Source organism: Chelmon rostratus, chromosome 20, assembly GCF_017976325.1.
Source record: "Chelmon rostratus isolate fCheRos1 chromosome 20, fCheRos1.pri, whole genome shotgun sequence".
Classification (NCBI taxonomy): domain Eukaryota; kingdom Metazoa; phylum Chordata; class Actinopteri; order Chaetodontiformes; family Chaetodontidae; genus Chelmon; species Chelmon rostratus.
Window position 1 is genome coordinate 4,765,623 of NC_055677.1, and position 25,553 is coordinate 4,791,175.

The 25,553-nt window shown below is 43.7% G+C and overlaps 1 protein-coding gene across 2 annotated transcripts in view; it reads right to left on the reverse strand.

Moving 5' to 3' along the window:
* Positions 1-5,545, reverse strand: part of LOC121623771 (dipeptidyl aminopeptidase-like protein 6) — a 132,352-nt gene extending 126,807 nt beyond the window's left edge. For both annotated transcript variants that reach the window (XM_041961206.1, XM_041961205.1), the window contains exon 1: positions 5,375-5,545. In XM_041961206.1, the coding sequence (XP_041817140.1) occupies positions 5,375-5,545 (171 nt within the window). The remainder of the gene's footprint in view (positions 1-5,374) is intronic.
* Between the last annotated feature and the right edge of the window lie 20,008 nt (positions 5,546-25,553).

Here is a 25,553-nt window from a genome sequence, read left to right on the forward strand (position 1 = left end):
TTAGAGAGGACAAAAATTTCTCAATGCACGGGTCAGGTTTGATAGCGCTGCAGGGATAGTGCATCGCTGTGCTATCTTCTGAGAGCAATATTGAAAAACATTAAAATCATGAGCACAGGGCAACATAAGAACGAGTGATTTTTTTTTTTATCTACCCAGCAAGGGAAAAAATCATTCCCATGACTTATTCAAAGCCCTATTATACCTCGAAATAACCTCTATATCTGCTGACAGTGAAAAAGGATATAAAAAAAGATTCTACTATGTACTGTATATTTACTACTTCCATTCTCTGTTCTTCATCATTTTTATTTGTGTTATAATAAAACCCAAATCTGGTACTGGGCAGCTTATTAAAAGGGCATTTTAGGGCTCGCCTGTCTCATAATCCATACCCAGAAAAATATCCTCTTTTTGTCCGTGCATGTGTGTGTGTGTGTGTTTGACAGAGAGATAAAACATAAAGGAGTAAGGGTGTGTGTGCATTAATGTGCGGCAGTGGATTTATCCCTTTTTTATCTCATCCTCCTTAATGCGAAGTGCAGGCGCAAAGCCATTAGACTGCAGAATAAGTGAGATGAGTTGGGAGAGTGTAAAAAAGTGGAATTGTGGCGATACGTGACTCAAACCACACACACATCACACAAAAACACTATCACCTCTCTGTGTGTAAGAGGTCTGAATCTCAGCATTTCCAGCCAGATATCTCCTGAGTCTCATTACGATTGGGCTGATGGTAGCAGACAGAGACAGACGAAACAGAGATGTTTACTCTTGTAATGGGGTCTGTGGAGAAAAACAAAATCGCACCACAGGGACCGTCCTTTGATGGCGAAAGTAAGGAGTCGTTTCTGCTTTTTGTCTCGCCTTTTCATCTGTCTAAATACCATCGGAGAGGATAACTAATTAACGAGGCTGGAATGTGAGACTGCCTGTGCTTTTTCTGCTTTAAAATGAAGCAGTCGTGAAAAGCAGAGGCTCAAAGTGGGACCCGAAAGGCTTCACATGCGATCACGATCAAGATCGAGGTGGACTGGACCAAATGAGGGTGAAAGGATGCGCAATATTGGACATTAAACTCTTTGACTGAACTGTAAAAGTGAGCAGATAAAATGTCACTGGATGCCTAGAACATGAGCTTACATAGTGAAAGCTTCAAGGGGGGGTGGGACATGTTTGATCAGATTGTAATGAGTTGTTTCACCAGCTGCGAATCATCATCAGAGAGGATTTCAAACTAAGATCTCTATCAAACGTATTGACAGAGAAGGATTTAGCCCGCAATGAAAAATAAGTCAAGCTCATTCCAAACAAAGGAGATAATGAGTTGTTTTAAATGCATTGTCTATTTGAGCGAGGCTAATTCTTCTATCTGGAGTCCCCATTTTCAGACCAAACACTAATCAGTATCCTTTTTTATGACTGGAAGTTTAAATTAAGCAGTCTGATGTGATAACAGTGTAATTCGGTGGCCCCGATGGTGCTAATTTGTCGCTAAGGCATCACTTCTGTGGCTGTCGTCAAGAGAAAATCCTGACATCAACTGCAGTTTTTGTAATTAATACATCATCTGTCCATCCATATGCAACAGAGTATACAGAGTATGATCGGCTGAGACCCAGCTAACTTCATTTTTAAGGATCCTGTTATTCTACTGTATAGTTGTTTGTTTTTGTGTTGTTGCATAAAAAGTTTTTTCTAAAAGGTTTGTTGTGTTTTATGCATGTTTGTAATCTCGAGGGGTTTGGCTGAAGGAGGTCCGATTTACACACTTCTGGTGACATAATAACAGCTCTTTTTCTTATCATTGTCCGGTTATAGACCAACATAAATGCTCATGAAACCAGCCACTGCCTGACAAAGTGCTGTGAAACAGAGATGCAGAGCTAGCGTGTTTGCTGAGTGCACGATTTCACATTATAAGACCAATTTGGCAGAGCTGCTATTTACAGCAGCTTTTCAAGAGGTCACAACAACAGCTGGTTCATACAGCTGACGTATGATGAGCTAAACAGGGTGATGACAAGTCACACTTACTTTGTTTACTACAGTAGTGAAATGTAAGTTCAGTCAAGTACTTCACTTAAGCATAGTTTTGAGGTACTTCTATTGTGATGCTACCTCACCGATTCATCTGACAGCTGTTGTTACTTTTTAAATCAAAGTGTTATGTTATTTTACACCCCCTACAAAAGAAGCAGTTGCTAGTTGTTGCCTTTTGTGACACTTCAGGTGGTTGTTAGCAAGACCACCTGAAGAGAGACTTCCCTCTGAACCCCCCTCAGATGCTTTTATTTAACTGTCCAAAGAGGTAAAACTTTGCAATTCCAGGAAAGAAATAACAGAAAAGTAAAAAGTATATACAAATGATCAAATGATTTGATACTTTCGATAATTCAAGCACATTTTGCTGATCATACTTCCTGTACATTAACTGAAGTAAGCTTATGAATGCAGGGAGTGTTTGTACATAGTTTTATCTGTGTTTTTAGTTCAGCAAAGCAGATGAATTCTTCCTCCATTATTGGCTCATTATGGCAATGGCCAGTTTCAGCATGGGGAAGTTGTCTGGAAGCTAACTCAGTGTGTCTGCAAATGAACAGTCTCTCACTTGATACCTGGAGCAGGTATCAAGTGAGCAGGACAGTGAGCTCTGCCATGCATCCACATTCTATCTGACCCCGAATTCAAGCTTCTGCTAAATGTATAAACTGCAAATAGGACCGGGGGAGTGTTAGAAATAGGAAAAAAGGTGTTCAGGGGCAAACAATTAAGGTGTTAAAGTGACACTTTTACACAGAGAGACTTACAGCGGGTGTAATGAACCCAACATCTCAAGCACTGCAAGCGAGCATTAATCAGTGACACAATAACCGAAAATGTGCTTCAGTGAATTCTTTGTAAAATGAGATAAAATAACAATCTCAGCAAATGATCCGGCATAAAACTGTAATGTTAGTAAAACAGTCATGTGTGACAGTGAAGTGCTGCGTAAGGAGGGAGTAGCAGCAAAGGGTGGGGAAAGTTTTGAAGTGGCAGAGCGGGGTTGTGTGGCGGCCCTGCGGGGAGGCTGAGTCGGTGGATGAGCTCTTCATCCCAGTGGGCTCTAGTCCTCATCCACACAGCGTGATGTAAATGTCACCTCCACCAGACTCACTCATTAAGGCCGCACAGCTGGATAGATGCCAAAGCTTGGATTGACATTCAAAAAGAGTACTAGCCAGAACTCGGTTAAGAAGACTATATATAGAGTGTTCTGTGTGTGTATGTTGTCTATATTAAATGTGTAGAGGATGTTAAAAACACAGCGGAACAGAGGTTTTATTATCATGTCTTTGCCATGCGATAATCACTGCACAGGCCTCTATTCACGACCTTTTACATCCATTAAAGCTCTCTTCCTGAGCAGAATTCCCCACCACGCTCTCAGGTTGATGAATACGGACTATACATCACTGTTTGCATTGATTTCAGATTACGTCGGAGTTCTCTGCACCAACAAACAGAAAGACAGGACCACCGGTCAATAAATCAACCTCATGTTATATTCATGTACACCTCAACCAGTGTTTTACCTCCTGCACCGTACTGTAAGCACTGCAGTTCGCAGCACAAGCTAGCAGGCATTGCATTGACAGGGGAGCACTCTAAAACATGAAAGCACACAAATATGTATAAAAGTATAATAGCTAGGTGGAGATTACTGATGGAAAAACACACTGGAAGCAAGAACCAAGCATGACCTTTGACCTTTAAGGGTCTATCTGACTTCAAAAATGAATCACTAACATTACTGACCTTTATGTGCTCTGAATGTTTACTGTGTCAGCTCCCTGCTCCATGACTGAGGGTAAAAGAGCTGAAAAGATCAGAAAGGTCTGCAACTTAAAAACTGCTGATTATTATTTACTAAGAGCCATTTTTTTTTATCTAGTTTGAACTTGATGACAACCCTATTTTAACTGCTAGCTACCATGCTAGACAGCTAATTTGCTAATATCAAACATGCAGCTCATGCTATTGTTTGTTAGAAAGTACTAATGACGTTGTCAGTCATTCAAAGCAATGAGGCCAAAACAATAATGCTAGGAATCTGAGAAATATTCAGATTTCTTGAACATTTACTGACCTGAGGCTAACACGACCGCGCTCCTACCTGGGTTTATGTCTGTTCATAACTTTAGTGCTGCAGAAGACTTAATGAGGATGATGGTTTATAATAACAGTGATAGGGGTCATCATGCACACCCTGACAAAGTTAGATGCTTTGGGAGCCACAAGGAAACCAGAAGCACCTATCCACCTGAAGTCCACCTGATCTGGAAAAAGCTCACTGAAGTTATTTTGAGCCAAAAGTCCAAACTTTCCTTTCCTTTTCTATCTGGGATGTGAAAATCCTCACACACAGGGACAGTAAATGCAGTAGCTGATAGCAAAGCGCGGGGTCACAAGAACGACAACAGGGAATTTTACATTTCCGGAGTAAACAGACAGATAAAAGCAGCTCCACACAAGCTGCTTTGCTCCGTTTACGTTTCAGCACCGCGGACAGCGACAGCGGCGGGCGCGTCATGGCGCTCCGCGTTTCAGCGCCGCGGACAGGGACAGCGGCAGGCGCGTCATGCAGCTCCGCGTTTTAGCGCCGCGGACAGAGAAAGCGACGGGCGCGTCATGCCGCTCCGCGTTTCAGCACCGCGGAAAGCGACAGCGGCGGGCGCGTCATGCCGCTCCGCGTTTCAGCACCGCGGACAGCGCCACCGCTCTGCTCCACCTGCCCGGATCTCTGGCACCGTTTCAGAAACACGGATTATCACACCGTCAAGGTGACCCTGATCGAATTTACGAAAACCCACCACACAAATACATCATCTGAGGCACAGAAACACAGTTCCCGGAGCCGCACTGAGAGGTTTACGTCGCACAAACATTCCGGTTAAACATGAAAGGGGATTTCTGCCGACCGTGAACGCGCACCGTTCAGCGTGTTCGATAGAATAAAACACAAACAGGTGATAATGGAGGCAGAAAGCGGCCACATCCTGATCAACAAACAGGTTGTGTTCAAACACCGACGTGGCGTTTGAAAGGTGCGTTAAGTGACAAGAAAGCGCCGCTGAGCGCGCAACGCTTTCCAAGAGACGTAACAGACGCGTCACTTATTGACAGACGGGCCAACCAATTGAGGCAATGACGCAGAAGTTTGACAACTTTGCCATGAAATGGAGAGTTGTGATTAACAGCTGAATGAGGGAGACGTTTTCTGGCTTTAAAAGATTTCTATTCTGTCATTTGAACGTCTGCGTTAAAGAGTCGTTCAGGTGCAACACTCCAGAAATGGTGCCGACAAGACAAGCAAAGGCAATAAGTTTCTTACATCCTCGTCCTCGCAGTGGCGGCTGTACTGATGCTGAAGCCGGGGTCGCTGGCTCTCCGTCGCCCTCTCCCCTTCGACTCCCTGCCCGAGGAGGCGGCTCGCCTCCGGGGGGTTGGGGAAGGAACTGTTTGTGTTGATCTTGCCGGTGAATCTCTGATACAGCGACGCCATTTCCACCACTTCTCAAAAAAGACGAATAACTTGGCGAGGCTCTGTTCTCGATCAATACATGCAACAAAAAGTCCAAGTCAGAGGAGGTCAGTGAGCAACGGCTGAGGTGATCCGATCAGGCGATGCTCCAGTTCAGGTGAAAGAACAGGAAAAGCTGTGTTCGGGATTCACATCACGTACTTTCAGGCTCAGCGATGCTGCAGCGACGCAGTTTCCACACTTTCCCAACTTGATGCGGGATTGACGCAAAGACAAACGAGCGGGGGGTCAGCGGAGGCTGGATGCAGCTCTCATGATCCGGACTCGAAAGACGGGAGGAGGCAGCATCAGCGATGTCCCGTCTCCCTCTTCGCCTCCCTCGTGGCAGAGAAGAAAGTGACCGCTGATCAACGTGCAGGGACTAAGAGGTGTTCGCCTCACGAGTGAGCGCAGAGCGCGAACAGCTGCGGGGGACACGGCCCATCATTAGCAGATTACATATCAGAGGTTTGCGCTGGAAACTTATCATGACTTTGCAAGATGGAGCGGGCTCAAGTATCGCTATTAGTTTACCTTTGCCTCCATTTGAGTGTGTGCAGGAGTCGTGCGGAGAACAAGAGCGCCCCCATGTGGCGACAGACGCAGGAAAAGTTGACAGACGTGGCACATTTTCAGGGAGACAAAGAATAAAAGCATCTGTCTGACATCACTCAGTGAGATTTCAACCTCAGGTTTTCTCCTGGTTTCATGTGACAGGTGACAAATGATGCTCATTTGTTTCCTATTTAAACCCAATTGGTTGTTTTCTTCCACTAATAAAGCACCTTAGTGGTGGGAGCATACAAGACTGACAATACATAATACAGTTAAGGCTAAAATTGGTTAAAAAAAAAAAGCCAATGTGCATTAAAATGAAGATGCTAGAGAAGTGTTGCTGCACACACAAGACTTTCCAACCACCTTGAAACAGACAGATCACGCAGATCATGTGGCTAGAGCTGCAACTAATGACTACTTTCATGATCAATTCATCATTTCATGCAAGAATGCAGGAAATGTGTCTTTTAATTGTTTTTTTTTTTTACAAACAGTCTAAAACTAAAAAAATATTCAGTTTACGGCCACATGACACATGAAAGCATCACGACTTGATGTCTGAGAAGCTTAAATCACTGAATATTTAACATTTTTGCCGAGTAAAAGACTTAAATGATTACTTGCTTATCATAATAGTTGCAGCGTATTTATCAATTTATCAACTAATCTTTTGATGTCTACATGTGGAAATGAGCAATGAAAAACAGCTACATTAGCGAGTCCAGGCACGGGAAGCCACAACAAACAATAATACTCTCTTTAAGTATGGCAGGAAACATAAAAAAACACAATGAAAGCTGCTGTTCCACTGAGGGGCTGGTCCCACATCATTCAGCTTTATTTGTAGTCCTAGCACGGGACGAGTCATTTTATCCACAACAGACCCAGAATCTGTAATCTGATTTGATTTTGTTTGGCCTCACAGGAAACAGAACACCTCCCCTTGACAAGCCGAGCATGCTCGGATTTCAGCCTGACGGAGGAAACACACAGCAGAACTCATCCACTCATCACAGCCCACATAACAGACGAGTTCCAGGAACAGGCACAACTACTTTGGAAGCTCAGAGCCTCATGAAATGCAAACATCCTCCCCGCAGCCTACCTGCAGCCTAACAACTGCTCAGATTTACCTTTCAACGAAGAGGACTTCCTGAAAAGATGAAAAACATGCCCAGCCACTGGACAACTTGATTACTCAGCCGCACATGAGGATGGTGCAGACTCCAGCTCAGCCGCGGTCCTGGCAAAATATTTTACCATTGATTTCCAAGAGAGGTTTCATAAAAGGTGGAAAAAAAATGCTGCCATGTGTTTCTGCACATCAAATCCATCTCAGACTCTGGCACAGGACCCAGAAATGCAATTCAATTTTCAGGCACTGATGTGATTAAGAAGAAAAAGAGGCTGGGTAGCACGATTTGCCAAACTGCAGGAAATCCTCAGGGCACAGATGCAGTACATTTTAAGGTGGACTCAATACGTCTTCAAACTGATTATTGATCATGTAAAAATGAGCGGTTACGCCCTTCCTGGACCCGCAGTGTGGTCTGGCTCGGCCCTCCAGCCAGATCACCTGATTAGATTACCTCCATCATATGAGCTGAGATCATAAAAAAGTGCTAAACAGGATTATTTCTCAGGCTTCCCCACGAGGAGTTAAATACAGCAGGCTGTGTGCTCCCTGATGCTTGAACAGATGAGCCCTGCAGCTGGGCAGCAGAGGGCAGAGCTGTTTGGTTTAATCCCAGCCAGAGTCTTCTGTTAGTGGGGAAGGATGGCTGATATCAGCAGACATCGCACACTTCCAGAGGACAAAGAAGCAAAAGAAGTCAGTAAACTGAAAGCCATCACTATGCACACTTTTACACAGAAAACAGAACAAGCGGAGGGTTTATAGTAGCGTCAGCTGCATTGTATATGGCCCACAGTTCTTATTGAGTTGTCATGTAATCATGCGTGAATGCAGCTTTCCCCGGTGGGTCACTGCGGGGGATTCCTGGAAGCCACTAATGGGAAATTTGCTTCTGCTCAACTTCCACTTTTGTGCCCTAATAACTCGCAAAAAAGCAGTTAAAGGTAAAAGCAAAACGAAGAGAATAACTGCAGCTCTGACACTCACAGGCACTCAACGCAGTTAACCAGGAACATTACATATTCTAAAATCAAACACTGCCATCTAGTGGGTAAATGTGGTGTCATTTATGTGCATTCTGAATAAAAGCTCACTGTGCTGCTTCACAAAAGATATGCTGCAAATTTCATGCAAAAACTGTGAGCGTGGCCATGAGTTGGCATCTCCCAGAGCCTCCTCCCGTCAGCCGACCACCACGACTTATGATGGATAGCTTCTCATTTCATGCCACTGAGCGAGAGCTGTTCTTATCAAGCCACACGTCTCTCCCTGGACTGGAACTACTTTGGAGGGCTGCAGTCTCTAAATCCTTTCCTCCATCATAAAATGAGGGTAGCGTGGAAGAGGTTGCCACAGTGAGGGTGGCGGGGGTTTGTCGGGTCAGCGTCCAGAGTATTTCCAGAGGCTGTGTCACTGCCAGCGCATTTTAAGCTGCGAGACTGCCAGACGGCAATTAATGCAGCCGGAGGGAGGTGGTCAATCATCCTGACAGGCTTTAAGTAATATGAATTAAACAAGACGATCAATAGCTTTTGTGTGTGAGATTTAAAGAAAGATTTAAAGGGTCATTTCACCCAAAATAAAACATTCTCTGCCCTTAACACACACAGTTTGTCTGATTCTCCCTCTTTTATTATGTGGCTGTAAGAATTTGCGAAATATTCAAACCAAAGACTCTATTCCACGAAATGGGAATATTCTTCACATCTTGTGCCTAATTTAGGATAATTTTCCACTAATGTCACACTCAAACCTGGTATCTTTGGGAATTTCGGGAGGATTAGATTGTTATGGTGGCCACTGCTTTTAAAGTGTTTGGTTACCATGCAGATTAAACAGGAAGTTTTTCCTCGACGCCATCGCAGAGTGATTGCTCATGGGGGAACTGCTGGGTGTCTGTAAATTAAAGAGTACAGTCCGGACCTGCTCTTTATTAAAAAAGATAAGATAAGACTTCATTGATCCCACACTGGGGAAATTCACTTGTTTCAACGGTAAGACTATAGAGGCCATGTACATTATAGAAGGAAGAGTATAAAGAAATATTGCCTTGTGAAGAACGCCTCAATTTCACAGCGGATTTTGAATTGCATTTTGCTATTGCAGTAAAATACAAAATACATTGTACTATTGCACAGTAAAAGTATATAACACTGCACAAGACAAGATGCACGGATGTGATGGATATTAGCAGATGTTGAGATAAAATGTTGACAAGTGTCACAAGATACTTTTGTTGTGATTCACTGGTGTACAAATGACTTCTTTCTGCCTCCACCTCAATACAATGGAGGTAAATGGAACTCCAGTTGCGGTGCTCACAGCATTGAAAATGACATGTTTAAATGATTTTTCTAGAAAACAGTGTCTCATTATTTCAAATAACACGGCAGCCATCGGCAGGGGACTGTGTGACTACTCCAAAGCATTAAAACTCAAAATCTCAAATTCTGAACAAATTATGCAAAAAGAAGAATAAAAATCAATCCAGGAAAGTCAAACTTTGTTGGTTCTCTGATCACATGCATGCATGCTAGTAATTAATCCACCTGGCAAACTTGGAAGCTGGAGGAGAAAAGTTTGCCTCTTTTGTCTGTCCTGTCTTTCACATGTGAGGAAAAAGACAGGTTTGACCTCGAAGACAACCCCCCCCCTGTGGAAGCTGTGATGGGAGCAGGCGTTCGCAGCAGGAGCACGAGTTCAGACGAGGGAGAAAAACTCATGAATTTATACTGTGGTGTCACATTTCTCTGTTGCAGTCCATTTCTCACTGAGAATACTGTCATAAACCTCCACCTTCAATCCCGAGCTTCACAGAGGGAGGATCAATCTGGCCATTACTCCAGATATTTGAGTCTGTTGGGCCTCTACTTTATGACACGAGAGCCCAATTTGCAACTGCAGTCGTTTTACACGCCCGTACATCTGTCCCGAAGCATCGCAGAGATATCACAGCGGCAGTTTGAAATGTGGTGGAATATTAGTGTGATTGATTCAAAGGCTTCTTCCTGGATATTTGCATTCTCAGGCCAAGTTTCAGCTTCAGATTAAAAGCCTTTTTGCTTCTTCTGTGTGTGTGTGTGTGTGTTTGTGGCTGCTGGCTTGTTTTGAATGACAGGGGGAGATTGAAGGTGCTGGAGCCTGACGCTGTCGGACTTAAAATTAAACGGTCAAATTAATAGGTGCTGTCACTCGCCGCCGCCAAACCACCTACTCGCCTGAACACCAATCCGACGGCGGCACCTCCATCTGCCCAATGTCGCGCCGTCGATCGCTCACGACGAAGCGGCGCATTACGGAGGAGAAACAAATCTCAGAAATGACAAACAGCCGGAGGGAGGGAAAAGTTTTGACGAATCACATTTTGCCCATTCTGCGGCTTTATGGTGCGTCTACATCAAGTCTGGAATTCTGCAGCAAAGTGACATGAAGCATGGCAAATTGAGTCCCAATCCTATTTGAAATGGGCGAGATAAAGTCCCCGGGAAATTTAGAGGGACAGAGCGAGCAGGGAGGAGGGCTGAAGGGGAGATATAGAGAAGAGCCCGGAGTGGGGAGCGGGCGTGGGCTGCAAAGGCGGGTGAAGCATCGAGCACATATCAAGCATAAGAGGCACAAAGGTAATTTGCAGATGCAAGGCTGGGAGGGAGGGAAAAAAAAATGCATTTCAGTTATCTCATGCCTCTCTGTTGACTTGGACCCCATTTCCCAGACAGGGCCAGCAGAATCATTTCACATACGGTGGAGGTGCTGGTCCAAGTATAAAGGACTGATTTGTCATTCTGGAGGCTCAGCAACAACCCAACAAATCCAGTCTCAGGGAGTGAGAAAAGCTTGTGAAATCCGGAGTTGAAAAGGACGCGCTGCTGTGTGAGGTTGATAAATGTTGAATCTACGGCTGCTTTTTCCAGGAATTCCAGGAATCGCATTATTCTAAACAGCCATTATCAGAAAAAAAAGTCTTCTTTTTTAACAATAGCAGACACTGATCCCTTTTTCCACATGGTGTCAAACATATTCTGTATCAGCTTGCTCCATCTCTTCATTGAAGCTACATGATGTTTTAACCCCATAGCTCCACGGTTGGCTGTCTGTCCACCACTTGGTCCAGACTGAACTGTCTCAACAATTATTGAATGCAATTGAAATTTTGTACATTTCTTGTCCCCAAACAACACGTCCTAATGACTTGTGACTAGTGACTTTTCTTCCAGCACTGAGGTTGACATTTGTGGTTTTGAGTGAAATGTCTCAACAACAATTAGCTGCCAAGAAATTCTGCATCATGATGTGAAAATCTTTATGTGTCCAGTACTTTGATTTCTTTGAACCCACCAGTCTCCGACTTCTGTGCACTTATAACCCCAATTTCTAAAGATCCGGGACGCTGTGTAAAAATAATCATTTGCAATTTGTGCATCTGTGTTTATCAGCAGTGGTTTTCTGACATGTTCCTGAGCCCATGTCGTAACATCCTTTATCCAATCATGTGTTCACAAAGTGCTGAACCTCGCTCCATCCTCCCTTATAAACCACCGAGCCTTTCCAGGATGCTCCTTTCATACCCAATCATGATGCTATCACCTGTTACCAATCAACCTGTTTACCTGTGGAATGTTCCAAACAGGTGTTTTTGGAGCGTTCCACAACTTTCCCAGTTTTTGTTGCTCCTGTCCCGACTTGTTTGAAATGTGCATCACGTTTGAGAATTAGCAGATATTTAGAAAAATTAATGAAGCTGATGAGGTCAAACTACGCTAGCACGCCAACATACTCAGTTAAGATGGCGAACATGCCAAATATAATACTTGCTAAACATCAGCATGCATTGTCATTGTGAGCATGTTAGCATGCTGATGTTAGCGTTTAGCTCAAGGCACCGCTGTAGTACATCCTCTACAGCATCCTCTATGCCGCTAGCATAGGTGTAGACTCTCACCCCTCTCAGCTCTCATCTTGTACATCCTCGACTCCTTTCCTCGCCTCCTCCCCTTTCATCCCTCCCACCTGAGATGCGAGCAGAGGAGGCGAGGACGACACCCGAGGAGAGAGGAGTCGAGGCAGCGGGCATTCAACAAAATGACACATCCTCACTACTGCTGTCATTTCAAAGCGACATCAATCTAATATGACATGAGGCGCAGCTTCATCATCCGTCTGTCGTGTTGTTTCAGCCTACAGCGGTATTTTTTATTTACTTTTAATTATATGACAACATGAATTACAGCTAATTAGCGCTGAATGCAGGAGAATGTTCTTGTTGATCTAATAGTTTGACGTTAGCAGCTGTTTGCACTTGTAAACATCATGTCATGATTGTAGCAGCTGAACTGGGTGCAGCCTACACTCGGCAATAAAAACACAAGTAATGTCTTTAAGGAGCAGCCTCACGAGGCGCGACACAAACGGTGGAGAGCACGAAGTCTGATGATCATCTGAAATAACTAAAGAAACTTACGAATACAAAGGGAGTGCTAAGATTTGGAAAGTCCTCTTTTGAAGACTTCCATGAAGCATACAGCTGCGCATCCTCGCTCAAAGCCCCTCTGACAAGCCTCCTCTCTCCTCACGACGCCAGTAAGAGCCGAGACATCCTTCAAGATGGCGCACTGAGATTGATTTCCGGGTCACAGGCAGGAGGACTGGGGAAACGAGGACGCATAAAACTGAGAAATGACAGTAGCCCTCAGTCTAGTCACTACTTTGTTTGTGCTAAAGTAGCTTCAAGCTCGTTAAAAATCATCTCATTCCACATAGCATCATGTCTGTAACTCCAAACTGAAGCTGTAGAAAGTTCACTCTTAGAGGAAGTTTTCAACTCCAAGACACATTTTTTTTATGCACATTTACCCCAAAAGTCAGTCTGAGCTATTTGGTATCTTTAAAAAGCTTCAGGATGTCCACTATTTAGACTGAGTTTCTGAGGGTTTGTACAATGTTTGGCTGCTCAGCATGAGGCCACCGGTGGGCCGCTGCATATTAAGCGGTTTTAATACCGTACCAGTGACTTCACAGGAAGTTATCAGGTGAAAAGCATTACAGAAGAGTAAAAATTCAGGCGTCTGGCTGCAGCTCCCTCGCTTATGATTACTCTATCGTTTTTCTAGTTGTTGTTTTGCTGCAAGCACTGCAGCACAACACACACCCCGAGCCCGCTGTTTATTTGCACCTCCAGATGTCCTCGAATTATAAATGTGAGAGGTTTACAGAAGGCAAAAACCGGGGTGGGGGAAGAAAAAGAAAGGAGAAAAGAGCAGAGAGGACAGAAAAAGAGCAAAGTGTTAGAAGGGAGAGACGGGGCGGTGAGGATGAAAAGTTCAGATACAGTCGCCTCACCTGGACTGCTGCCATTTCAACTCACCACACACACACACACACCTCAAATCTATGATTGTGAAAAAGCTTTGTTATTACTACAAGAACCTGCTGTCGTTATCTGATGGCTTTTTAATTTGTTTTACTCGAGGATTCCAGTCACAATTTTGACTCGAGGCCAAGCGAACTGGCCAGAAGGCGTCAGCCAGGGCTTCACTTAGCGAAGGAAAAAAAATCTATACCTTCAATTCCACATTTGTCATTTCTCAGCGGAGCTTTATCTTCTCGGGTATTCTAGTTCGCAAAGCGAAAAGGTTGTGTGAATGACAAAAAAAAAACAAACAAAAAAATGTGGCTTTAAAGTAATTATCGATTTATCTAAAGAGAGGTAGGACTTAAATGCCACAGAGGAGCTGCGCCAGACACAAACGTCCGCAGAGAAAATCACTTATTCATATTTCAGCCTTTGCCGCGTGTTGCAGTCAATCATCTGTCATTTCAAAAAGAATCAATACTAAATCTCACCTGTTTTTTTTTTCTTTTTCAGTAATATATCCCAGAACTAATCTGCGACACAGCACACAAACATTTCTATATGCTGGGAGAAGTGTTTTTTTCCCCCAATAACATTCGTATCAAAATTCCATTAAAATCCATCCTACACTCTGCTACACACTCACCCCCGTCCCATACTTAGCAAGTCAAGCATCTCGAGTGTTTAACGTGAGGAATTTCCATCAGGGATAATAGTTCATGAGCGGGAAACCATTTTAATGTAACAGATTGGAATTAGACACATTAGCTGGGAAATGAGACATCTTCACATCGAGTAGTGATGTGTGCCGTCGGCCTGGGGAGGTTTGAAGGGAAACGGGGGGGAGCTTTGTATTAAATCTGGCACATCAAAACCTTCAGACAGGCCCCGCCGCTGCTTCTGGACTGCAAATCATTTGATCTGCAGGTATAAAAGGGCTCCGGGACACCAGGGACCAGGGCACTGGATCCAGTACATCACGGTTAAAGTGCACTGGTGGCGACTACTTAATGAAACAGTGCGTGCTGAGGCCGGGGGATTTAAACTGAAAGGGGACACGGAGAGGGGATGGCATCCGTCAAGACATGAAGCAGCATGAGGCTCGAAGGCAAGGCTGAATTTTTTCCAACTTGAAATAAATATAAATCCACACTGTCTGTGTCACAAGGTTTAAACGAAGCAAAAAGCAAAGAAGAAGAAGAAAAGCGACCGCTGATTCGCCGAATATGAGCTTTAAAGCTGTAAAATATTACACTGCCCCTTCCTAAACTACCACTGCTGTTATCAAAGATCACGCCTCCATTCACCTGCTCAGATATGCCTCATAACTGATTATTATAAGTGCTGGTTAAGTGAAACTAAGTCCCCTTTTAAAAACAAATGTGCGCATGTTATGCTTATGTAAACAGAATAATGCACCAACAAAGTCGCTGATGCATAATATTTTCGTAATTCCCATGAACTCTCAAATGAATAGTCACCTTTTTGTGAGCGCTGTGCTGATTATATAAAGAGGACTGTAAAAACCAATTAACGGAGTCTGTAGAAAAGCAAACATGGAGACGGTTTTCTGAGTTTCTCTGAATGTTGCTCTCAGGAGCAGCGTGGGGTGAGAAGGTTGTGTCAGAGCCTGCTTTTTATCTGAATCAGCCATCGCATGAGAGGGAAAATACGCCAGATACAAAGCAGCTCAAGCCTGATTTCTATAAAATACACATATGATGGGAAATCTGTTGACTCCAAAGTGTGCAGGCTGTTTTTAAAGAGCCAAGGTGAGCCATGAGAGGAAGATCAATATTTCTCTATGGCAGAAAAAATAGACAGAAAAGTCCACATCTTTGGTAAACGCGTCACAAAAGATGTAGTTTACATTACACCACCACATAATCGTGTGTTATCAATTAAAGGCATGACACTAGCTTTACCTTTTCTTATCAAACCCAGATGCTGGGAGTATTTGTTGCCTTCACCAATTCCAAAACGGCTCCGACTTGTTAAGACGTTCTGAAAAATAAACCTTAATATAAATAAACCACTTTTTCTGACTCGCCACACGCACTAAAAATGTGTCCGGACATGCAACATGTGCAACTTTCTTGCAAACTCTTTTTTTTTCTTGTGTCGGCCACCCGACACGTTGTTCTCGCTAATTAAGGACGACACTTTCCTCCCACTTACACAACATGATCTGAGCATGTGCGATTCGACCACAGTTCAAGAAACAGCACGAGGAGGTGACTTTAGTGGTGTCTGAAGATACCGACGTATTTGTCGAGTGCTGCACACGTTACTGTAGCTGCTTCGCCTTAATCTTACATGTTATTCACACTTAATTGTACTGCCTTGATTGCACTGGAGTCACACTTTGAAATACAGTTCCAGAAGGCGTTAAGCTGTTACAGGGATTGAACTGTTGGATTTCTGTTACAGAGTCAAGTGAACTCAGAATTTGAGTGCAAAACTTCTCCTTTTTTGTCATAAATCTTCGAAGTAATTTGAAATTCACTGAAAAAATCCACTGCAGCCAAGGCCACTTGTCAAGTTTGTTGCAGCAGCCTACATCTCACACACGAACAAGCAGACTCAAAGACCAAAAGAGTCACTTCTGGCCACGTTCAAGCAGACCCACTGATGAGACACAACTCTGACAGGCTTTCTAGGGTTCGAACGAGGGAGCTGAACGAGCAAATAAAGTGGACAAAAAGATGAGCCAAGGGAAGCAGATTTAATGAGGCAGGTGGAGAGCCTGATTTACCGTCCGACCTCAGCCCAGGAGCCTTGAGAGATGGTGAGTGAGTTATGGAGGAGAGCCCCGGAGACGGCGCTGGCCCATCAGAAAAGCAGCCCTCCCGTCATTGCACCCGGACGATATAACACTCACAGTCCAGCAGCCTGACCCAGCTGTCTGCTGACAGGACGGTGCAGACGCACACTTACACTGCAGATCGGAAAGAGTATCTCAATCAGAACGAGAGCGTCATGAAGTGATTCAGCGGCGATGTGACAAAAGAGCGGCGATGCACGTCTCTTTAGGGCGAATTAGCATCATGCAAACCACATGGGCCTCAGAGCACTAATAAAGAAGACACGGCTCACTAACACCAAGCTGCTGCAGTCGCCGGCTCAACGGTGCTTCAGCATGCATCTTCAGCCTTACCATTTTGGAGGTGGTGGTATCGATCTGCTGGGTGGCAATTAGCATTGACATGGTTGAAGTGACGGCGAAAGCTCCTCCAACACTTCTTCTCTCCTTTTCCTCAGTAGAGAAAAGTCCTCTGGACAAGTGGACGAATGATTGGGAGGCTTCACCTGAAGTGGGAGGATTAGTGGAGCCCTCTTCCTCGAGCCCGAGACCCCCCCCCCCCCCCCACCTCCCCCGCCCTCCGTCAGCTGAGCGGCACACTCCGAGCGCACTTCCACGTTAGCAATCAATCACATAGCGACAAGGATTCGGTCTGATGCGCCGTGATCCGTTCGCCAGGATGGGCTCTTTGGAAATGTGTGCTTCCCCGGCTTCACTCGCTCCTGCTGTCTCGCTCCCTCCTGCTCCCCTCTTCCCTCCACAGCGCTCTGACTATCCCTCTTTGACTTTTCTCAGCCCCTCGATCTTTTCTCATTGACTCTGCTCCCTCACAGGGTTTATCAGTCTTTGTCTCTCCAAGACAAGTCGTCTCCTCGAACTCCCACTTGTAGTAGCTGCAGACAGTCTGTGTGTTTGGCTACTCTCTCCCTCCCCTGATTCACTCTGAGTCTTATCCGTGCCTTCCTCCCTCCCCGCTAAGCTCTTCCTCACAAGAGGCTGGCTGTTTTTTTGGCGGGTTCAGCACCTGAACTAAATTGGGAGGTTTAAACGTAATCTGTCGGGCTGGCCATGGGAGAGGCATCTGCCAGCAAACGCTGCCAAACAGCGTTCTTTACATCTCCATCGCAGCTTTAGTGAGGCAAAGGTGTGTGTGTGTGTCTGCTTAGAGTTGGCAGGTGGGCAAAGAGATGGAGAAACAGAGGAGGGGAGGGAAACAGAAGAACAGACGGGAAACAGAAACGTCTGTGCTGATAAATCGCAACAGAAGCGAACGCATGTCTAGAAGTTCTCATGTGATGTTAGAATGACTCAGGTTATCGGATATCGAAGGCATCTGCAACGCAACTTCTCCCAGAGTTCGTGTTTTTGCAGGTCGCCATGTGAACGAGGTGTCTGCTGCTGTCCGCCAATCTGCAGATCAATTTAATCAGGCCCTGTGATGGGCTGTAATAAAGCGGCAGTGATGTATTCGTGCCACAAATCGCACCTCGTAAATTACCCCCACCTCTCTGGGAGATTGGTCCCGCGCCGTGCCCGGGACCAATCTAAATTTATGTCGCGTTTATAGCTACAGCGTGGTCAAAGCCAAAGTGCCGAGATGGAACGACTGGTTTGACACTAGCCCAACGCCGGCCCGGCCAGCAGCTAGTAAATGAGAGGCAGCAAAGGACTTCAAGAGTGAGCCGGGATTGAAAAAGACTGATGGTTTAACTCAGGGCAACACAAACTTTGCCATAAGAAAGTTCTGGAAGTTTCCCATCAAGTCTGATTTGCTTGGCCAATATTGGTCCGACTCTGCAAACTTTCAGGGTCGGCTTTGTTTTGCAAGAGCGGGGACAACAAACCAGCTGCTGCCTATGAACACCACAAATCTGCTACTAAATAAAAACTAGTCTCAAATTAAAGGTCTCAGTATGTTTAAAATGATCATAAAATGATAATCTGTTCTGGACAGAGATGGGAACATGATCTAGCCGGGACAGGACGGGGTTGGAGGCCCAGCTTTGAGTGTGGCCTTTAAAAACACACATGAACATTTTCCGACGATCTTAGTTCATTTTGCAACCCTGACTCCAGGAAATAATGTTTCTATTCAATTAATTCATGACAGCAAAGACGCTTTGAAGAAAACATAATGCTAGCTTTCAGTAACATAATGAGGAAATGTTGTTAATTACGTATCTGGCAGGTGAATGTATTTGTTTTCCACCAAAATATCTGATCCTGCAATACAATGCAAGAAAAAATTGTGGCTTCATACAGAAAAAATCAACATGTTTCCTGACATTTAAACAAAACCACAATCTGCTTTTATTCCTTACACCTCACCAGAGGCAGAACTCGGGATGCAAACCGCGGATCTTTGGTGTGAACGTGCAGTCCACCCCGAACACCTCCCTGCTACTCCGGCATGGCACTGCGAACGTAGCCAAAAAAGATGCATCTGAACATAAAATGCAGGCAGCACTGATGTTACTAGGTGAAAAAACTGAAAGAAATACTGTTCTCACGCACTAATTAATTCCTTCAGATCATTCAACGTTTCTTGTTAATGAACACCTCGCGCAGATATTTCACAATAAAAGTCTGGGAATGGACAAGAAAATGAAAGAGGCAACGTACCCTGAATCGCTGCAGGGCTTTTAATGTGTAACTCATTAAGGAACTGGAAGAGGTTTTCAGTTTGCAGTAACATCAGAGCAGCAACAACAACCTAAGTGCAGGAGAACAGGGAGGCAAATAAGTAAAATGTCATCCTATCATCATAAAAGTGGGGGAATTGGATAGAAAAGTCTGTAATAAAAGCTCGTATAAAACCTATGGTAAAATCATCAATATCTGAGACAGATTTCAGGAAATCACGTTGTAGAAACTCAGCAGGTCCATCTGGTCCATGTAGAGATCTGGCTCTGGTGCCGCCTGAGCATTTTTCACCTTGACATCAGATGTTTCGCTCCACACAGCGAGTTACTGCCGCCGCCAGAGCAAGAGGCATTTATCCAACATACAATCCTGCTCTAAATTGCTTTTACTTTATGGTTTAAAGACTCAACGGACCATGTGATTAGTTGCCTTCCGATCGTGAAAGCAATGAAGTTAACTTGCTCGATTGATTTCCAGGTTGGATTACGTGTTCGTGTATCGAATTATGCTGAATGAATAAACAACTCGGGTAATGAAACATCAAATGCTGGACAGTCACAAAACATGCGACCCCAAACACAAATCTTTATCCCTTTTTGTATTTGTGCTCAAGATTATTGGATGAGCACGATTCACATGTGCTTATTTCATCATAACAAGCAATAATTTAAGTGATAATTCAGTATTACAGGACTGATTTTAGTCTCAGTGCAGAAAATACAAAAAATAAGTAGAGTGCACACCAAAAGGCATTAAATATTAAAGATAATAGGCACTGGAGTGGCAAATCTGCAATTGGTGGAGCATCTATGGTTGACAGAGTATCAAACACAGGCCTGATATTGTGTCTGGGCTGTTAACTAATGCCCGGATAAGGACGCGGTTCTCCACCTCAACCCTTTAAACCCATTTATTCCATTATTGAGCACTGACTTTTCAATTCCCCCAGATCACAAGAACGGAGCGAGGAGACAAAATGAAAAAAGTCCCTGAGGTCTGAAGAAGCACTGAAGGCAATTCCAACATATTGTCTGCGAGGATGGAGCTGGATGGATCCAGAGTCAGCCAGGTAAGACTGCTCCGCTTACAGAAAGAAACAGAGCCGAGAAGAAAAATCTGAATCAGACTCGAGGGTAAAAATCTGGCGAGATAAAAAAACAAAAAAAACAAACGTGCTGCTGTGGAAGCTTTTTTTCATCCGAGCATCATTTGGAGAAAAACAGGAAGCAAAACATATCGCTCGAAGCCATCCCCATGACAAATGACTGTGATGTTGTACAAATCCAATTCAGAACAGCTTTCCATTTTTTTGATTAGCAAACAGTTGAGCATTTTGCTAATTTAATCTGGCCCCTGAATTGAATTTGTATTACAGCCATGGTTAATAACTTGACATTCAGCGTATGACTCCGTGCTATTTAGATAAGTGATGGGCCTTCTTTGAACACCCACATGCCTCCAAGCCAAATTGCCCCATTGCTCATAATAAAAACCTGTGTCTGAGAGAGTCACCGCTGTTATATTTTATTTGAATTGTTATTAATAGGACTATCAGAATATAATGCCGGGTCCATATGTAGAGATAGAATAAAGCAAAAAGAGAAGAAGAATCTTCGGGGAGGATTTGAGGAGATGAAGGAAGTCTGCAGTGGCATTCATGCCACCGCTTGTGAATAAAAGATGAAAGTTTTGACTTGGCTCCAAGTTTCTTCTCTCTTGTGGCTCATCTCAATTACTATAGAGGCGGTTTAGAGGAGAACAGAGTCAGTAAGTACACTTTAAAGAGGAGGCGAAGTGGAACGCTCCAGGAAACGTTTCATTTTTAATACATGGAGGACAATGAGTGACACTTCAGAAAGAGACGAAAATCCCTAAACACGGAGTAACATCGCAATATGTCGGAGCTCAACCTACATTTTCCGCCGTGCCGAGCTTTAAAATAGCGTCATGAAGCGCTTCGATCAATCACGGCTGGAGAGCAGCCACCTCACAGCAGATGAAAGCTCCGAACAATAAAGCTCTGCCAAAAAAAACAAAAAAACAAAGGGATTCTGTCCTTGATGACTGTGAAATTTTGAGGCTCATCAATTTAGATTTTTATTAAGTTTCTCACCAAAAGATTCTACAAAGGAGCAGATTAAACTTATTTTCACACAGATTTGATGTGTCCATGTAAAGTTTTTGTTTTTGTCATGCAAAAAGATATATTTCACCACACATTCGGCGTGAATGAGACGCAGTCACTATGAGAAGACTAAAGAAGGCTAAAAATACAAAATAAATGAAAAAACTAAACACTTAAATGTTGCAAATTGTCCTCTCCTTCATCCAGATATTTGTTAAGTTCATATTTTTCCTAAATATTAATCCATGAATCAGTCAGTCACCATCACTTTGGTCCACACTTGAATATATTATATATAAGTATTGAATGCATTTCCATAAACTTTCTTTCAGACATTCATGGTTCCCAGAGGATGAATTCTATTGAATTTGGTGTCCCGTGACTTTTTCCACTGAGGTTTGGACAGAAATGCCTCGACATCTCTCGGCTGGACGGCCATAACTTCTGTGTACAGACATTAATGTTCCCCTCAGCTGAATTGTAATTGTAATTGTGGAGATCTCTTAACTTTGCATCTAGTGCTGCAATCGGGTCGAGAGGCTAATGCCTTCTAGCTCCATTTATGACCAAAACACCTCAGAACTAATGACATTCACATCAGCCTAAGCTGTACTTTCTGTTTACAGCTAACTAGCAGTTGGTATGTTAGCGCACTGATATTAGCACTTAGCTCAAAGCACGGCTGTGTGTGGGTGCAGCATCACAGAGCTGCTGCAACTGTCATTTACGGAAAAGGAGATTAAACCTGATTCATGTGTTCACACAGAGCTCAAAATATGCTTCTGAGAAATATACAGTTAAATATTGCAAATTGTGCTTTTTAAGTGAATTTTTCAGCTGGACGTTTGTATATTCGTGTCGTTTTCCCTTAGTTTTACCTCATTTTTCAAACTCAAATCTGAATATATGCGAGCAGAAAGAAGGAAAGAAAACAGCGACCCAGAAAAAAAACATGCAAGAACAGAAGTAATGTTTGACATTTTCAACAGGGTTGGATGTTCTGTCTCCATGGGGTTTGAATAGTATGGGCTTTTAAATGCCAATCAATACCAATATTTAAATTAAAAACTGAGCAGAGCCAGAAAAAAGTCATCGACATGTCTGAAATATGAATTGAGAATCACATAAAAGATGAAAAATAATAAGGAAAGCGTGGTGGGAATGCGGAACAGCTCGGGCGTAGCCTTAGAAATTCATCTCCATTATATCAGCGGCGGACGATGTGATTGGACAAAAAAGCATCTTAACTGCAGAAATTCACAATTTACCTCTGATTTCTCTCCCACGGAGACAACAAGTACAGTAAACGTTCATTAGATCATCAGCAAAAAGTGGCTCCTGCAGCAAAAAAGGTCAGCAGCGGAGAAAATCTTCATTTAACGAGAAGTCTGCAGAGAGGGATGAACTTAACTCAATACTGCACTCAGCAAAACAATCCGTCTCGCGCAGAATGGATGAGGGACAATGCTCCTTTTGACTAACTGACTTTTAAGCTGCCTTCTGCCTGACGCAAAAGGGCAAAGTAATTCACTGACACCAACAAACAACTCGACCACAAGCTCAGCCGAGAGGGCGCTTTAACCAAAACCCTGAGACATTAATCCAAGGCACCTCCTCCATTAGCCTCAGCTTGTCAGAAGGGAAATTGGAGCGATAAAAGCCCACTTCACTGGCATATAGTTAATTTCATGCCATGCTGAAGAGAGACGGGGATGGGCAGAGAGTAAATGCTTTAGGTCGAGGACTTTACAGCACTCATAAATACTCATCTATTAGTTTTGGAATTTAATTCCGCCTCCCACCCTCTATGGAGTTTGGTCTGGATGGGAGGGATGAGTCCAAGGTCGGAGCCGCTCCTCGCTCTGACCATTGATCTGAACGCCAGGCCAATTCAGCAGCGTGTGATTGATGACCACCTCGGCCAATCAGGTTGTGCAGGTAGGAGAGGCCGATATGGTGACAGATGGAGGAGCACGTGCACCGCGTTTAATATCGTAAAGGCTCGTCATACGGCGACTCAAGGTAAATGGCAGCGGGACCAGGAGGGGGAATGTAATTTCCCAAAGCAATGTCAGACAGGAGCTGCTGACGCGGTTTACTACATCTGCTCTGCTTCACCATCAGATCAGCTGCATGCGGGACAGATAAATGGATTTCATCCAACTTTAAGAGGATTAAAAAAACAAGAGCAAATGGGGGGGGGGGGGGGGGGTTTGTACAGTTTGTTTAGTGTTGAGAGTTTCAGGACTTCAGCTGAAGTTCACGAGGTCACTTCCAGCAGGAAACACCTGACGTTAAGCAGCATCGCTGTGAATGAGCTGTTTATACAGACTGTCCTGTCTGCTGGCTTACAGGGGCCTGTTTTTCCTCTGTCGTCCCTTCTCTCTCCATCTTTTTCGTGTTGTACCTCCTCTAAAAATCTCTTTATGGATAAAAACAAGCAACTTCTGATCAAATCTTCTGCTTGTCCACGTGTTCACATCACTGAAATGTGTCTAAAAACTTTGTTTTAAGTTTAAGAATGTAAAATAAAAAATTAAAACAGTCTAAATTTGTGTGAAATTTGCTGCAGTAGATGATTTCTGGTAGATTATATAGATTTTTCTTAGATTTTTGATTTTGTACTGATGACATTTGCATGAGAAGAACACAAAATTGCTATTTTATAATAAACCAAATAGAAATATTCTCACCATCCCTTTTCCTTAGTCATAATTTTGTGATAAATCTTCTTTTAATTGTTTGTTTTCGATGCGCCTCCCTACCAAGAACAAAAAAATGCACCAAATGTTCTCTTAACAGTGATGCAATCTTGTGCAAAAATTATGCTAGATGTTTTCTGGACACAGTTAGTGGCCACATGGAAAGCTTCAGAATTTTAAAACTTTCATCTCCCTTAAATCCTCAAATATAACTCTCGAACAGTGAATTCTGTTCAAATGCAAAATCCTCTCTGTCTGCTCTGACTTCAGCCTGGCCACTGCATTTGCTGCTTGCAGCTATAATTTCATTTTGCCTCTGTCGCCCTGTGACCACGACCTTAGATCATAAAGCCTCAGAACCTTTCAGGGCTATCTTTTGGCCAACAGCAACACAATAACTATCCATCCTGGATGGAGACCTGCAAAGCCTGGAAATGAAAAATACGTAAAGGAAAACTCCATCCTCAGATACCTCATACACCAGCAGTAATAATGGATTTTTACCCACTTTCCTCAACCAGTCTCATCTACTTGTTTTCCACCTTGTAGACTATAACACATGATAAGTCTTTGCATTGACAACGTGCAGGAGAGCAAAACTGAGCGATAAGAGAACCAGAGTTTTTTCAGTGGTGGAAAAGACGAATCGAACAGCTTGCCTCAGATGCATCGAATTGTGGTTTTGATGAATTATGATCTATTGAAGCTGCTGTTGCAGGAAGAATTTTAATAGTTATTCTACTTCCATGCGAAAGAACAACGTCCTTCTAGTCTCTAATTTCAAAGAAGCATTGCTCTTTAAATCTCTAACACTGACACCAAAATCTGATTTGTACTGATATTCAGCTACAGATTAATCTCTCTTGGAAACATCTCAATGTGATGACTCATCATTTGGCCTGCACTTGTAGGAAAACATACTGTCTGCACCACAGACTGTATAAAATAAGTGGACTTAGCCACCACTGGTTTGTGGACTTCTGTTCTGAAGGATTTTGGCAGTCGCCATCTTGGCTTTTTGGAGCCAGAGGTGACCTGGCTGAGAATCTATCACCTATTTAGTCTAAATGGGATCATAATTTACAAAATGAACATCGTGCTGTAGTGAAGAAGACTTAAAATGAAAGATTCAGGCCAATAACTCCTTAGGTAGACTTCTTTTTGCAACCAGTTGAGTCACCCCCTGCTGGCCATTAGAAAGAATGCAGGTTTATTAAGGCACCTGAAGGCTCCACTTCTTTGGTACCATTGAAGTCACAGTTTTTGTTATGTCTACACCAAGCAACCCCTGAATCATAAAAGTTTTCACTAGCAGCTGTCTTTTTTGAGTTTTTCCCTTTAAAATGTCTGCAGCTCCACCTCTGAACCAATTAGGTGTGTTTTAGAAAATTGCCTTCAAGTTAAACAATGTCAAAACTTCAGAGTTGAGCCTTTGAGAATACAGAAAATGTCGGCGAAGCATGACAAAGGTGGTTCTGCCGTGCGGGTTCGATCTTGAGGGCGGCTGGGGCGAAAGATAAAGAGATGTTGTGCGAGCGCTGAGCGGATAGCGCCGGCGAACCGCAAAGATCTCAACCACTGTACCGCTGACAGGTACAAGTGGAAGAAGAGGGAGGAGGGTGACGCTCAACAGAAGGTAGCGGAGGAGGGCTGGAGGCACTGCCAGTCATCCATC